The 17,434-nt window shown below is 41.2% G+C and overlaps 1 protein-coding gene across 3 annotated transcripts in view; it reads left to right on the forward strand.

The window, feature by feature from the left end:
- The window catches only part of NFKB1 (nuclear factor kappa B subunit 1), a 272,410-nt gene that overhangs the window by 46,723 nt on the left and 208,253 nt on the right, over positions 1–17,434 (forward strand). For all 3 annotated transcript variants that reach the window (XM_085636087.1, XM_085636099.1, XM_085636094.1), the window contains exon 2: positions 2,399–2,450. In XM_085636087.1, the coding sequence (XP_085492213.1) occupies positions 2,406–2,450 (45 nt within the window). In that variant the 5' untranslated portion in view covers positions 2,399–2,405. The remainder of the gene's footprint in view (positions 1–2,398; positions 2,451–17,434) is intronic.

Genomic DNA, 17,434 nt, shown 5'->3' on the forward strand with positions numbered 1-17,434 from the left:
GGGAACTTCACACACGGGGAAAAGGATCCCCTGCACAAATTCACTTTTTTTGTTTTTCACCCCAGGAGGAAACTTCTTACCCTGAATTCCTATAAAATCTGTGTTATTTGATCCCCTTTTTGCACTTTAAGAGGAGTTATGCCAGCCCTTGACTAAGTACATCTTCCACATTTTCTTTCCAGGGCGGAAAGGGGAAGGAGGGGAGTTTGTTAATGCCGAAAAACAACTATGTTTTTGGTAGTTCCCAAAGACTAAGACTAACTGCACTTTGGAGCACATATTTTTGTCTGTGAAATTGGGCTTATGCCTGCCTTGGTAGGAATAACTAACGTTTACGGCCAAAGTCACCTTTGTGAATGGGGCCTGAGGTATCTGGAAGAAAATGGGTATTAAAAGGCTAGATTTAACAGTGTAACCATTCGATCTCTCCCACACTAGTACTTACTGTTTAACGAGAAAGAAGCACAGCAGGCCATTTCACCCTTAAAAATGCCAAAGGCTTATCATTACCTGGACAGGCAGGGGAGATGTATGTCTATGTTATCTATATAAATAGAACTCGTAGGAGCAAGATGGACTCAATAATTTGGTGCAGCTTACAGAGGAACATCTTCAAAATACAGTAAGTGTGAATTTGCCAACAGAAGTGATAGGGAAGCTAATATCATCGACTACATTAACCAGGTTAAATCTATTATAAGTCCAAATGGAGTACTGTGGATGTTGATGCACTACTTCCGGGGCTCACTACATCTTTTAGCTACCCCTTTGGAGCCCAAAGTGTGTAAGGAGGCTATCAAGGAGACCCACATTCAATTCAGGTGGAACGTTATGTTATGTTACCTAGATTTGTAGACTTCATGGCTACCCAAACATGGGCTTTCCAGCACTAGCAGGCATAGTAAAACGAGATGGTGTAGTGACTAACTTACCAGATGCATTTTTAATCGCTTTCTGGAACTCGAGATTGTGGTTAGCTCTCAGATGTATGGGGAGGTAATTCCAGATCTTGGGTGCCAAGAATGCAAAAGACTGTCTTCTACCTCTGACTCTTCTAATCTTTGGGATGGCAAGGAGGGAGCGGTTGTTTGACCTCAAATCTTGTGGGCTGTTGTATGAGACAATTAGCTGATTTAGAATATGTGATCCCTGAGCATATTTGACCTTGTGTGCAGTGCACAGGGCCTTGAACTCACTCCTTCTCTTAACTGGGAGCCGGTGGAGATTTGCCAGTAACGGCACTGAGTGAAATATGGTAGCGTTCATTAAGATATGAGTTGCAGCATTTTGTATGATCTGTAGTCTTTTTACAACATATGCCGGACTGCCCAGGTAGAGCGAGTTATAATATTCGAGTCGCTAAAGTATGAGGCCTTGTATCACAATTCTTATTATTTCGCCTGGGAGCCATTTCAGGCTCTTCCTTAATGGTCTTAATTGGCCGAAGCATGTCCCTGCTACTTTTTTTTGCCTAGGAGACCTTGATGAACCAGTGTCCAAACAGAATCCTAAGCCGAGGACAGGCGATCCCCCAACATGGAGGCCAAGTGTGCTGGTCCCAAAATTTCACGTTTTACCCACACAAAACTATAGAAATTGAGCAGTTATATTTATACAAATAGTTATGCTTATCTGAAGAAACTATAACTTGTGCCGTTAAGTAAATGTAGGCAATGAGTTATAATTTTTTTAACATAAGTATACTTGGTGTCCTTCAATTCCTGAGCATATGTACGTCTTTAATTTCTTTCTAATTGGTGACTTGTGATGCACCAAGTCACCGGTTATAAATAAAAGACATCAGAACTCAACTGTAATAAGTTATTGCTGGCTAGTTCTGACACCACAAGGCCTGGTGCAAGAGCCAGCAGCCAAGGTCAGGTCACAGAGAAGCTTTTTAACAGCAACGAAAATGAAACGTTGCTTTTCTTTCTGCTGCTCTATTTTTCTAGCTTACAGTGACAAGCAGAAAGAAATTGTTTATTTTGTGCACTCCTTAGATAGTTATAGAAGAGTTAGAACCTTTCTGCACGTTTCTAATATCATTTTGCAATAAATATGTAACAGGTTCTTGATGTGTTTAATTTTGTACTAGAGGTTATGTATATGTGTGTGTGTGTGTGTGTGTGTGTATATATAATATTCCTCTATAAGGTTATGGTACTCCGAGGTGACCTGCCATATCCTTATCATGCACGGTGGGTGTACTTTGGCCCATTCAGTGCATGGTCACCCCACCACATTTCCCACAAATCACTTAAAACCTTGGTGCGTAGCTCTTTCATATGAAAGAGTGAACATGCTTGCAAACATAAAGATCTGCCTCTGATCTTGCAATATAATCTGTATACAAACTGATGATATCGTGTATTTATGTGTTTACATTTTTTCATTGCAGTGGCAAAATGGCTGGAGGGGGTGGCTACATGGATATGCCGCATCCACACAATGTAAGTACAGTTAATGTTTGGGAATTATCCTCTTAAACAGATTTGTTGCATGATTTATTATACAGAGAGGTATATAGTTATGTATAGTCAAACACTGTCAATTTACGTTTGTTGAATTTTTCTTTAAGTCCTACCATCTTCCTGCCTTTTGTAGGCATCAAGGAAGTTTAACCAAAAATATCCTAGATTAATTTACAAAAGTGTAGTATTTCATCAAGACGTCCTGTTGGGTACTGCACTCCATTTTCACTGTTTATTACCTTATCAGCTGCAGCTTTACGTGATGGATAAAGTGACTAGATAAAAAATTAAATGCTACCAAAAACTGCAATGCACACAATCTCCTGCAGGTCTATAATTCTGTAGTGGATCAAAGGGCCATATGCACTTTATGTACTTCTCACCAGGTAGCTACACACTCTATTTTTTGGTGACCAGAAAAGAACTGACACCAGCTTGCAGGTTCCACAAATCTCAAATTTAACATCTCTGAATTTAACACTCATGCATAGAATCATGGCAAAATATTGCAAAATGCTTACCTGCACAGCTTACTCTGCCTCCACCCTCCTTCTTACACTTCACTTTGCATTGTTATTAATCTCCTCCTTAAATGAGGAGCACGAATGTTGGGTTCCAATTATGAATCCCTTACTTTTTACTCCTTCTCCAGTTACTGGTGAAGGGGTTATTATGAAGACTCCCTGTTTTCCGTTTTTGCTTATTTTTACAGATAAATACAGACGGAAAACATTCATTTTCTTGTCAGTATTTATTTTTAAATGTATATAAAAACGGAAATTGGGTGCTTTTTGAGTAATTCTAAATTCTGTCTGCCATGACTGCCAGGCCAATAGCTGTGTGGATTGATCGGTAAGGGGACTAAAAAGGAATGGAATTTTAGTAAAGAGGCTTTAACAGCAGTAGATAAGCACAAGCCTGGTACTGAAATGTGCATATTTTCATATAAGTGCACTGATTTATCTTCATCTGGTGTTTACAGCACTAAAACCTGGCAGACATGCAAGCATGAGTGCATATTTATCGGTTAAATAAATGTGCAAATATACTAATTTCAGCTTAATTTTTCCACAAAACCCAAAATAAATATGGAGAAATACAGATAATTCTAGCAAAGAATAAATCTGGATAAATACAGACGGAAATGGCTAAAAAATAAATACCATAAAACCGGGAGCCCTAGTTATTATGTACTGAAATGAATATTGTACAATTTCATCTTTAATACTGCAAGCATTGATAAAGCCAAGTAGGTCTGACCTTGGCAAACCTGCAGTGTTTTTATAAGCATACACAACAGAATTTAAAAGAAATATAATAACAGTGTCCCAGTGGTAAGCATATGCTTTCAAAGTAAGAAGGTAAAAAATAAACCAGTGCAGCGCATAGCAATCCCTGTATAATATAGTCCATTTCTTATCATTGTTTTAACATTCCAAAATGGTCACCATATTTGGAGCCTCCCGAAAGGAACAACAGAGATGCACTCTACACAATTTAAATACAAGATGTTCACCCCGCAAAGATAGCATTGTATGGCTATCTAAGAACGACATTTTGCATACTGTATCGTTGTACCAGGGTGTAAGGCATGTTGTGTCTAAACATAGTAGCAATCTTGGAATAATAAAAGCATATTAAAGTATGGGCAACACCATTCAAGGATGTCCTGCCGGAAGCAGTGGTCTCATTGATGCATGCAGCACACTGCATGTGGCAGTGTGGCGAGCAATTTGCCTGGTAGCACCATGTGGGGATCTGCCCAGCCTGCCACGAAAAAAACACTGAAAAAGGAATAATTAAAAAATGAAAGGAAAGATTTCAAAAGACGGCTGCCCTAAGTAGTCGCTGCACGTTTAAGGTGCAGTTTAAGCAGCTTTGTGGCAATGACTGGGCTGGTAAGCACTGTATTTCGAACCCCCAGACCCTCCCAAAAAAACAAAATTCAATGACAAAGCCAATGGACCATGCCTTCAATATGAGGACACAGATCTATTGGCTTTACCTATGCTTTCTACAGCCTACTGAATGTCCAGGATCTTTCCAAGATGGCCTTCCCTGCATGTGCATGCCTGGGGAAGCACAGACCGCCATCTTGAAATTATTTATAGAAAAACAATTGCAAGATGACCATTGTGCGTGACCACACATGCTCACACACAAATGTCCTTCTTGCACTGATTTTTGTTATAGGTTAACGAAAAACATTTTAAGAGGTTTACATATGCACCTGCACGCACAGCCACAAATGGAAGGCCATCTTAGATTTATTTTTGTTAAATTGTATCAAAAATAAGTGGAAGGTGGCTGCAGGTGTGTGCACATTAGTGGTAATGAATGAACAAAAGGTTTATACTTTATTCTTAAAATAACCTTTTATGTAAGTGTGTTTTTGTTGGGGATAATGTGCTAATATCTCAAATGTGTCCTATGTAGCAGTGTATATTATTGTAACTCAAGTTGTAAATGCAAACCCCATTGTAAAGAAATTAAAAACAGCCATTATAAAATGTGCTCTTCTCTTGCAGTATTATGATACTATAAAGAAGTTTTAACAAAATATTTATAAAGAAAGATAATAAAGTGCAAGGAGGAACAGTGTTATTTTTTTCATGACCGGGTTCGGCATTTACCAGGTTTATTTATTTTCATACACTGGGGATGATTAATTGATTTATTTATTGCATCAAATATGGGCCTGTTAGTGTGGCCTTGTCAAGTGTGCTGATTAATGCTCTGAGAGCAGCACACTCAATGTGAAAGTGTTTTCTTTTCATTTTTTACCAGGGTTGAAAGAAAGACGAAATGCTGTGTTACACATCTATTTAGCTTTTTTATTTGTTTAGGGAAGCTAAGTATCCTGAAAATGTATTCAGCGTTTTACAGGAAAGAATTCACTGTTGGGCGTCTTTTCTGTGAACTGTAAGCTTTGAAACCACTGTCAAATATTCAATGAAAAGGCTCATCTGTGTAATGTAATATATGAAAAGCATGTGAGCAAATAGCCAGAAGCTAGCAGCGTGTTGCAATGTATGGCTCCTGAAGTAATAAGAAAAAAAGTTTTGAAGTAGAGGGGCGGTGATGAAAGAGAGTGTAAGTGATGCACTTCAATGGAGTGCTAAAAGAGAAATAAAAAAGTAATCCTCTCACGTAAGCAGTGGAAGAGTGCAACTCATTCTGTAAGAAATATTATAAGGATACGATGCTCCAGGGACGGAAAAAACACAAGAATAGAGAGGAAGACTTATAAGATGGTGCAGGCCACAGAGCCAGACAGAAAGCCATCCAGTCATGAGCAAGGGAGAACTCAAACACCACTCGGTGTGTATTGTATTTTTATCAATAGGTCTTCGACAGCAGACAGCTCAAGCTGTCTGTAGGGGAGACCTACAACGCACTGACAAAGAAAAGAGTATGTAAAAAAAAAAGAAAGAAAGAAAAGGAGGCAATTTTAAACTTTAACTCGTGGCCCACCAACTGCTGCACTGAATTGTGCTTCTTTTTTGGCGGATGTGAACGTGCGATTAGGGAAGTGCAACCACTCGAAGTGCAACCACTCGAAGTGCAACGCAAACATTGGCTGAAATGGGCTGACCCGTTGGCCCATGCTGTGTGCTGATGGAAGCAAAATGTAAATGACACTTTAAAAGAAAAATGGAAGAAGAGGGCTTACCCAAAGCCGTTCTCTGTGTGTAATAATTTTTATTTATGATTTTATTGTTTACTTGAAGCTTGCAAGGCCTTTATACCTATACTCTATGCCCGACCTAAAAATGAAATGTTACAGTGACCCATTTTTTAATACGTTCTGTTGCATTGCACTTTGCAGCTTAATTTAGCATACTCATGAAGAAACAGAAAACTGTTGGTAAATGAGCTCGAAAATGAAAAACTTACATTTTGATTCGCTGGACAAAGCAGCTGAATTTAGGATATTAATAACCGCTTGCCCTGTGGTGGGAGCTTCAGTTGCCATTGTGCCCCAATACAAATAGGCCCTAAAACTAAGTCTGTCTGCTTTTGGTAATATTATAAATAATCAATTTTCCTCGGCTGATTGAGAAAGTGATCTATTAGATTTCAGCATTCCTAAAATCACCTTTACTTCAGTAACAATTTCACCTCATACAACTTTGCTTCCTCTGGAAAATCGGGATGAACCATAAAAGTAAAACCACTTTCTGTTCGTCACAGTAGAACAGCACCTTTGTTCAGAAGTGGAGGAGTGGGTATTTGTTTTGAAATCCATAACGTCATTGTTCACTTGAGTTTTCATTTTAGCAAATTCAAAAACAACAGTTGATGGGCAGAATGCAGAACAATGTCATAGATTCACCCCAGTACAGAGATCTGGGCCTAAATCCATTGTTCTTTTGCTCACCATGCCATTCTAGTTTGAACCAAGCCACATGCAAATCAGCCTTGACCCTGTGCCTCATGGGAACAGTCCAGCCCGAACTGCCAAGCCAGGTCCTCCCTGGACTGGAAACAAGCATCCTAGGACCGGTTTCGGGGTTTCACACCTCTTCAGCCAGGATAGATTGATTGATTAATTTTAGCAGGTAATTGTGCCATAGATGATCTTGTTCCTTCATTGCCTTGCTATAAATGATGCAATTGACTGGATTACACTCCACAGGAATGACTATTTGTGGGCTGGTCCACACTTTTTCCGAATACTGCTACAAAGCCAGTAACTAAACAGGTTGTCTGATCTATATGCACTAAGTATACATCTTCCTAGTCCGCATTATTCCCTTTCCTAATAGGTAGGTTTAAGTGGTTCCAATCACACATTATTGGATATAAAAGTCAGAATAGTGTTCAAACATACCTCCATTCCCTGGCCTACTCAAGCTGGAATTGTCAAAGTGCACCTCAACCGAGGAAATGTCTGTAGGTGTACATCGGAGCAACAAGAGGGCTAACATCAAACCTTCACAAAGAACCACAATTTACCAAGGAAAGCAGTAGATAATAAAACAAGAGTGGTTCAGAAAAGACAGGAAAACTGCCCCTGCTAACCCCGTAAATACTGAGAAAGCATTTGACTGGTTGATGTACAGATTCTCAAACAAATCTGTAGAATTTGGTCCCTGTTGCCCTCTGTTTTGCTGCATCATTGGAACCATTCACCGAGAGAATATGTTCATTCGGTCTTATTACCTTCATTTTTTTACAAGTATCCGTATATCGAGGACCCAGATTTAAAGTAGCAGCAGCAGGGTCCTTCAAATAGGAGTGGAAGTGGGGCTCACAATATGCTGGATGTCGACACACAAAGAAAAATGTATGTAGCAAAAGGAGAATCTTCATATAAGCACAAAAGAATGTTATCATAGCACAAGAAGTGCAAGACACCAGTCCAGCATCAGCATTGTGAGATGCTGGTGATGTGCACAAAGATAAACGGCGCAAAGAAACAATTAAAAATAAATATTTAAATGAGTGTGAATAAATGAGGGCAGAGGGGAGTCTTGAGAATCAAGGAGGTGATGGAGCCGAGAAAGAACATAAGTTCCGTGCTGAACCTCAAGAATGAACTGGAGAGCCACTTGCGACGGGGGAGAATGTTAATTAAAATAGGGGCAAAAGTGAAGGGCCTTTCTTCTTGATGCCTCTTCTAGGTTTTGGGGATCTACAAAGCTAGGTGATTTGTTTTTCTATTGGCTAGGGTGAGGCCCAGGATATTAAATGTTTTGGCCAAAATTTTGCATGGGAATGACTTTATAAATGATGCAGATTGCCTGCTGGCGGGGGGAATAAGGAGAACCTTGAGTGTGTGGGCAATGTTTGCATATTTGCATTGTCCTGTGATAGATGCTCTATGGAACTTGGCTTTTAGTTTGGTGTGTTGGTGTGTGTAGTCTGAGTACAAAATTACTCCCTCCAAGTTTATGAGGAAAAGTGCCAGCATCAATGAGTGACAATAGTAATTTGTGAGGAAAGGTTTGATCTTGGAGAAGATGCTGATCTGCTATTAGAGGTTTAATTGTGGTTTTGGAAAGACTCCTGGATCACATAGAAGGCCAGCAAGTTGTTTTCAATGAAACAGTGACGCTGCATGGAATTGGTCCAGTATAAAATATTTTCTTGAAGACTGCCATTGTTAATGAGAACAAAATCAGGTCTGTATGGTTCAGCTTTTGGTACATTGCTGCCATCCAGATGTGTGTGGTGTCCTGGAAGGACAGTAATCCCTAAATGTTTTTTGTTGGTGTTAATTAACAGAACACTTGTGTGTCAACAACATTCTGCTGTGCTAGTAGGACCCTAAGGGACTTCATGTATGTTATGTTATGTTATGTTATTTATATTTTTATAGCGCACAGCTGCCCCAGCAAAGGGGCGTCCTGGCGCTATGACAGACACTACAACATAACACACAATAAAAGAAAAAGAAATTAAACAGACACGGGAAACAGGAAAAATGGAATAGCTTTTGAGCAAGGATTGAGCCTTGTAGACTTTGTGCTTGGCTGTGTTAAGAGAAGATTTGGAGTAGTCTATATGTACGTAGTGACATCTCTTTGTCAAGATGGTGTTGGAAAAACCATGTGATGGACAAAGATTTTGAGATGTACTTGATGGGTTTTGAAGCGTGCTGAGAGATCAAAAAGTACCAGAAGTCTGCAATGCCTCTCTGAATTTTGAAATTAATTTTCGGTCTACAGGTGAGTCGGTCTGAGTGCTGCATCGGTAGCCCTTTAGAAAATGTGACAGTCCATTGTTTAATGCTGTATTGCCACAACTAATTTGGTGTTCTTGCCATGTAATTGAGTATGGGTGATGGGCTGTGATTGAAGAGGTCACCAGTGTCAAGGATGGGTTTTTTCAGTAGAGGGAGCATGTAAATCGTTTTCAATAGGAAGGAGAAGGTCCTGGTACAAAGAGAGATGTTGATAATGGGAAATAGGGCAGTTGGAGCGATGGACTTCAGGGTGGGAATGGCGTTATAGTCCCTGTTCAAGGTGGCCTGAATAGATTAGAAAACGGTGAACAGATATTCTGAGGTAAGTGGGTGAAATTAGTTCTGGTAGGGAGTATGCATGGAGGCATACATTAGTTGCTCAGGTAGGCGTTGATAGAGGAGATTATTATTAAACGTGGTGTGTTTGGTGGTTAATGAAGTGATAAACATTAGATGATTGTCTTTTTATCCGAGATTGGGATCGGGTTGTGAGTGAGTTATTGTAGTGATTGATTTCAATAAATAAGGGTTGATTGGAGGTAATTGTGAAAATTTGAGTATCAACACCTTTCTTGAGTTTCCTGATTAGATCTATGGAGTTAAGGTTTTAGGTGTAACAAGGGTCATTGGATTGGGGTTTGACAGTCTTTATGAGGTGATGTAGGGTTAACCTGGAGGTGACTGATCGTGGATTTGAAGGGGTTGTTGTCATGATGATAAAAAAAAAGGCTTCATGAAGTGAAAGCATAATGGAGGTTAATAATATTTTTCGTTTCACAGTGTTGCAGTTTCGGTGGAGAGTGCCCCAGTTGTCTGTAACTTTGCCCTGGCCTGTTTCATGCACTAATTGGAAAAAAAGGGGACCCCTACATAACTAGTAAACTTGCTATACGTAGGGAAAAGAACTATTTAGGTAAAGTACTATAGCAAGTGGGTAAACATATGGCAGAACAAATGCTAGGTGTAAACATGAAAGTAACCACTAATAATACCAAACTTATAAATAAAGCCTTCATACACAAATATAATTTAGAAAAATATATGGTATTTATTTTTTCATTTGATATTTTTTATATTGTTGTTTGTTCTTTTATATATCATTATTTAGCATTATGCATATCAACTTCGAACAGCATCGATTGTAGGATATTATGGACTCTCTTCATCAATCGGAGCCATATTTACGAGTGCTTAAAGACCGAATAAGGCGCAAGTGGGAATGCCTAAGTAAACTGTTTCATGCACTATCCATAACAATGTTTGTCACCTCCAATAATGATTTCTCGTTATATTCCATGAAGTGTCTCTGCTGTTGCATCCCTTATGTACCTTTTCTGTCCTGTATTACAAGAGTATATTATTCCTTATCTGAGTGTGGGAGGCAATGGAAGGCTGTCGTTACTTGCCCAGTGCTGTATCAGTTCCTTCTGTGTTCTTTACTTTGAAGGATAGCAATCACTCATGAATTGTTAGCGCAAGAGGTGAAATATTGTCTGTGGAACCATTTGGATTTCAATTTTCTCCAATCATCTTGATTAAGTGGGTCTCTTAAAGAAAACACATTCTGTCCCCTAAAGATACAAGGTTAAGAGTCACTAGTATTTTAGTCGAATAATTAGAGCCTCTTACGTTGTGACTAATTACTTTGACCATGCTTTTGTAAGGGTGTGGAGTTGCACATTTTGGCTCCTGCTCTGTGGCTCTATGTGAGCCCTTTGGCTTTTCTAGTTATGATGTTGGTGTCCCCACATCGCTTCCACAACTCCCACATTTTAAACCAACCAACAAGTCTCCTAACAAAGAACATAACTTCCAGTCTTAAGTCTCCTACAACTCCAACAAATCCTGTGAGTATTTGAACTCAAACTGTCCTTTTCAAGATGGTAGTAAAGTGTGTTGGGTATGTGAATTTCTTACCAATTTTCCACTTCTCCACATTACTGATCAGTTCTGTAAATTACTAGCTCCTGTTGCACGAGGAGCTTCCTGTGACCTGGTAGTCACTGTCTTCTCTGCTTCCTGAGAGTTGATGGTGTTACAAATACAGGAGAAACATTTGTTCCCGGAATTGGGCTATGGCTTTGCTATTCTCCTTCATTATAGTTGCCCGCAATAATCTCTTTTAGTTTCTCTGATCACAGTTCTGCGGGTGAGTAGTGCGCTATACAAGTATCAATTTTAGTTCTCCATCTGTTCCTCAGTAGTTTCAGGGTCACTGTAAGGGGGTCTGTTCAATCTTCTGCTTCTTTCCTCTGCGTCGCTTGGAGGTTTTAGTACTACTGAAGCTTTCTTCTGTGATTTGACGTGGTAGTCTCTCTACCCATGTAAATATTAGACTAAAAGAGAGTCCCTATCTGTACTTGACTTGCTTTAATTGAAAATGCTCTGTTATTTTCTAGAAGGCACTGCATTTCTTTAAGATTGCTGCTAATAAGTTTAGGTTTAGTTTTATGCTGTAGCCTTCAAATTATAATTATCCTTTTTTTGAGTTGCCTCTATGATCCCTTCCTTGATTTGAAACCAGAGCAATCTCATAATGATATCTAGGCCTTTGTTGGGACCACTTTAGAGGCTGAGGACTCTGTATTTCTTGTCAAGTTCTATTGTTTCTGAACCATCAATTCAGAGGCAAGATTTAAACAGTCTTGTGACATATTTCTCGAGATCCCTGCCCTCCATCTACAATGGTGCTCCCCTGATCCCTATATTGTTTCTCCATAATCAGTCTCTAACTCTTCTAATTTAGCCTTGAGGACAATGTTTTGGTCCAGTATATTGTTCTTTCACAAATTCATATTCTTCTGATCTGTTTTTATTTGACTTTTATAAATTGATGACCCTTTCTTCTATCACTCTCTTTTGTTATTTGATAGACTGCATCTCTGATTTCAGGTTGTTCTTAAATAAGTTAAGGTTTTCATGTGGGCTTTTGGAAAGTTCTTCTAAAAATGGTTTTGTTATCGATACTTCAGCTCCTTCAGGGTGCAGTGTTGGAGACTCCTCTCTTTTAGAATTGGGATACAAAGTCCCCTTTTCTTTTCATTCTCTCGTTATTGCGGTTTAGCTAAGAGTTCTTTGATGGAGCCTTCTTTCATTCCCTTTGTTTTGCCATGATCGTATTTCACTAATACTGGACTGCCTTTATGGCACAGTGTGAGTGTTAAGTCTGTTTGAATTTATGTTTTTATAAGCTGTGATTTCCCTTTGTGCTGGGTGCCAAACTAAGGGCTGTATTTCGAACAGTTGCTATGCTTAATTGTACGCTGTATATACTTTGCCCACCAGATGAGTTTTTGATATTCTCTGCTTGTTAGTAATGCTGGTTGAGTTCAAGTGTACATTAGCTTTGTGAAAAGCTCACTCACCTTGAGCTCCTTAATCCTTCATCTCCTGGGTGAGTTTTAATTTCAACTATAAATTGCTGTGCTATGGTTCTTGAGGCCAATTTTCTGGTCTCTCAATCTGGTTCTCTTCTCTGCGCTGAAGCGCCCTTATGCTTCCTTCTCCATTTTTTAAGTTTGTCTCTCGTAAGTGTTGCCCTTGCTGCTGAACTCTAGGCACTTCTGCCTAACCCGCTACTGCCATTTGTTGTTCATTTTGCACTATTTGCATAGTCAGTCGTGAATGTCCCCCATTCATAGCAAGCCTGTACTCAAGAAAGCTCCTCGAACCGTCTTCTAGAGAGACTGCCCTGTTTTCTGGCGAGCAATGTCCTCTGGATGAGCTCTGTGCACATGCCCAACCCCCAATGGATGCCTAGGTTCATTTTGCTCCTTAACGTCTCTCTCTGATCGAGGGACTGCTATTCTTTTTCTCTGTGAGTGGAACTGGGAGTTCCTTTCCATGTTGGGTTTTGTCTGCTGCTTCCACTGTGTTCCAACCCCTGCCTGGAAGTCCTTTACCAGGTCCTTGTACCACCAAGCCACTGCCTTCTTCTTGAGGGCACCATGTTGGGCCTCACATCTGTTTGAGCCTGTAATCCACATCTTGTTTTCATTAGTTTGTCTGCCTGGTAGCTCTGTGTTCTCACACCATTAGGAGAGCCAGGCATGATCCCCACTGTGTGATTTTGGAGCTCTTCCTACCTTCCCTCGGGAGTTGTGAATCCCTTCCCATCCGCCATCAGATTATTTCATTTATTTGCGATCAGAGGAAAAATCAGTGCACACAATTTTATATTTAATTCTATACCTTTTGCTACTTATTGGGCCAATCTTACTCTAGTGGCATCTTGACCACACCTCATAATGGAAACATTTTTAAGGAGCTGGTGGTGATTGTTGAGGGTGTAAAATAACTCCAGGTTAATGCTTTTAAAGGTAATGTAGAAGAATATTTTAAAGTGGTCATTCATTCAAGGAGGAATGTCTGGAGTTATTGTCGAGGTTCTCATTTGTTGGAGATGTGAGTGATGAGACAGTTAGAAGGTGAGAATCTAGTGTAGGAGTGAAGAATGGAAGAGGCACATTTGCAGGAGTGAGTTTGTCTGAATTCATGGGGGCAGTGTATTCTGGGCATTAGAGAGGGCAATGGAATGGAATGGACACATTTGCTCTCCTGAGTAGGGGCTTTCTATCTATTGATCCTTTTCCTGCGTAAACCAGGACAAATAGGAGTGACCACACAAGTTCAAGAGTCCAAATTGAGTTGGGGACAGGATAGCCTTTCCCCATATATCTGTCTTTAAGATGTTGGGTGTACCAACATCTCCCTTATGGAGTTATACCATTCCTGGTTATTGCCACAGTGTGCCAGCCCATAGGTCCATCACAATAACCATGTATTTTTCCATGTTCCACGTTCTCCTCTTAAATCATATTTCATATGTCTCTCTGACTGTACTGTACCTGCAGACCCCTGTGGTCAGTCGATCTTGATTGTTGGAGCAAGCTGCATATGGAAAGATGTCTCCCCTGCTCTCAGGTTTCTTTGAACATAGGGGCTTCCTCTCCTCTCTTCAATGTGCCAGCATCTTGTGCTTACTTCTGTCTGTTCCTTTGTCCCTTAAGCTTTGCAGCTTAAACCTGTGCCTCTTATGGATCACACCCCCTCTCCAAACGGCTTGTAGCTAAAGTGAACCTTTTATTTTGTTATCCGCTATTGTTTTATCTAGAATGCTTCCTAAAAGAGTTTCTTCCTACTTGCAGCTCCTTTTTTTCTTTTACTTTTCATTACTCACGTTTTACATGTTTTACCAAGAAAGATGTATACCAATACATATTGTTGTCATTGGTGCACTTGAGTCGCATTCAGTACAATCTCTCTCAAACCATGCAGCAGTACTCCTCCCCCCCCCCCCGAACCGCCCACCATAGAGGGCAACAATTTGACTCTCTGCTCACCCAACACCCTGACTCGTTGCCCCATTACATCCTTCACTGTGAGTTAACAACAGGTTGATCTACTATTCTCAGAACCATGTCCCCTCCCATTTTGCTATGTCCTCTCCCCCCTGCTTGTCCCTGCAGGTCTGCTTAATGTGCTGCTCATCCGCCACCGCCCACTACGGTAGGTTCCGCCTCCAAGCTGAGATCTCTGGCAGCCGGGGCACCTGCCAACTGATAGCAATCCGGCTTCTCACCAACGCAACCATTCGGGTGGCATTATTGGCATCCTGTTTCCCTGTGTGAGCACTCCCAGGACACATTCTTACTATTCTTACTGTTCTGGGCAGTAAAACACCCATATATGTGACAAAGTACCAACCACTGTGGTCCAAAAATCTGTCAACTGCCCACAGCCCCAGGTCATTGGTAAAAATCCTACAGAGGACTGACCATATCTGGAAGAAGAGCCGGGGTATATTTTGGAGAGTCTGTGGGGGTCAAAAAGGTTTGAAGCAAGTAGTTAAAGTGTATGAATTTAAAGCAGATGTTGGGTGACCAAAATCCAATCTGCTCACTGGCTTTAATGCACTCCAAGTCAGTCAGTTACTCTCCAGAGTCCGCAATCCATCACTCCCTTGCACGAAAGCTTCCCCCCATCTGCCATCAGCCTACCATGTCACCCAATCTCTGTAATACCTCATGCCTTCTTGGTTCGTTTGGAAACCTGGTCCAAACACCCTGGCACTATGTGCAGGTGGGCATACTGCAAGAATTGACCTGAGCCACTTCCAAATCTGTCCCGGGCTTGGTCAAACATAATGAACCATTTGTTGGCATATAGGTAGCCCATCATCTCACATACTCCCTCCCACCACTGCTTGAATGATATGTTTTATAGAAGGGGACGCAAGACCACCGTCATTACTCTATGCCACATGCTACCCATCTAGCCCAGCAAGTAGAGGAGAGCATTTTGGACCTCATTTCCCATCATAAGACCCTCCTGAAGCATGTCGGGGGTCGTTGTTTCCCGCCAGGAGGCTCTTTTACCAGTTCATCTCCTCTTCTAACCTCTGCACTATGTGCTAAAGTTGTGGCACTGGATAGTATAGAAAATGGCCCAGCAGTCCAAGACCCCCGCTCTGCCAAGGGAGCTTGAGTGTGTCCAGGTTGACCCAACTCCTGCCACCCTCCCAAATCAGGCAGCCTAATAATCTGTCCAGCCGTGCAAATGTTGAAAAGGGGGATTAAGCACATCATGTTCTGCAGCATATAAACAGTGCAGCTGGAAAACCATTTTCGCCACAGAGAGTGCCCCAGCAGAGAGTGTGGAAGCATCTTCCAGAACTCAACTCACTGGGCCAGCCCCTCCACCGTCCTCTCCACATTGAGTGCATATTTAGCTTTTGGGTCTCACGCTACACAGATCGCTAAATATCGAAAATCTGCTGATTCCCAGCAGAGCCCCAGCCGCAGTAAGAATTCTGGGTCTCCCCATGCCAGCCCTGCCACGGGAAACCACATGGACTTTGTTTTAATCGTGTGCAACCCTGACACAGCAGCAAATTTGCTCAGTTCCTCTAACAACAGCGGGACTCACTGTTTTGGGTCCTACAAGTAGATTAGCGCATTGTCTGCATACAAGGACGCCACATATGAACTGTCACCCTGATGGACTACCCACAGACTAAGCCTGGCACGGAACATGCTCGCCAGCTGCTCCATTACAAGAAAAAATAATATAGAGGACTGTGAACAACTCTGCATTGTGCCCCTTCACAAACACGGTAGCGAATATAAGAGTCTCACCCATTGCATGTATTTTGTGCCCGAATCCCATGCACGTCATTAATGCCTACAGGTATTGCCACCCCACAATATCAAACGCCCTTTCTATATCCAGGTACACCACTGCGTAGCTGTCTTTAGAGGCGGTGAGCATATGTGTGATGTGATTCAGGTGTTGAAGATTTTTTTTTTTTTAAATCTATTTATTGGTAAATAAAACAGTAGGTTTCACATATCGTTCAGCAGCAGTATAGTTAGATAATTACACATACATCTTTGATTTGGTGCCACAAAACCCCTTATAATACTCAATCCAGTTGAATTATCAAGGTACTTTTACTGCCATATCGTTGGGTTCTCTTGGTGTACCCCAGAGTTCCTCTGTGCCATGAGCAATCTTTCTCCAGCCCAGCTGCCCTAATTCCCATAGTTTGTCCAATCACCCCATATTCTCTCCTGTTTCTTGGGACATCCTCTGGCTGTGTAGATCACTTGTTCTGCTCTCTGGCACTGATCTAGGTCAGCTTCCCAATCCTCAACTGACCGGGTGGTCCCAGCTCCCCGAACCCTCACAATATTTCGTTTTGCAACCCCTACCGCCAGTCTCAGCCAAATTTCTTTTGATTTAGGCTAGTCATGGTCCCCCTTTTTTAGGTCTCGCCTGAAACCAGCGCTTGCGCTGGTCTGGCGAGACTTTAAGTAAGGGCTTCAAAATATGCTACGGCCGGCTACAGCTTTCAGTGCATGTGCACGGGTGCGCGCTTGAGCAGAGGCGCCATATGGCATTCCTCATGCTCATTAAGCGCATCGCTCGCCGCGCGCTTGATCGCGATCACTTTCGCGTCGCGCGCGCACCACTCGAGAGACTACCACTGCCACCCTGTGGCCTTAAATAGCAACGGCATCTCCTGAATTTAAAGGCTTGCAGGTACCGGTTGTGTGATTCAGTGATATTATACAATAATAAATATTGATATTATGCAATAATAAACATTTTACAATAACTATGTGCAGATCGGATTCTTCTCGGAAACCAATCCCTTTGTCAAGCCATGACAACCCCCAATGTGCTAAAAAGATTAATATTACTAAAGTTAAGATTGTAATTAACTAGTGTGCATATTTACATCTCGTAATTAAATCATGCGTAACAAGAC

This window comes from Triturus cristatus, chromosome 2_1 (assembly GCF_964204655.1).
Source record: "Triturus cristatus chromosome 2_1, aTriCri1.1, whole genome shotgun sequence".
Taxonomy (NCBI): Eukaryota; Metazoa; Chordata; class Amphibia; order Caudata; family Salamandridae; genus Triturus; species Triturus cristatus.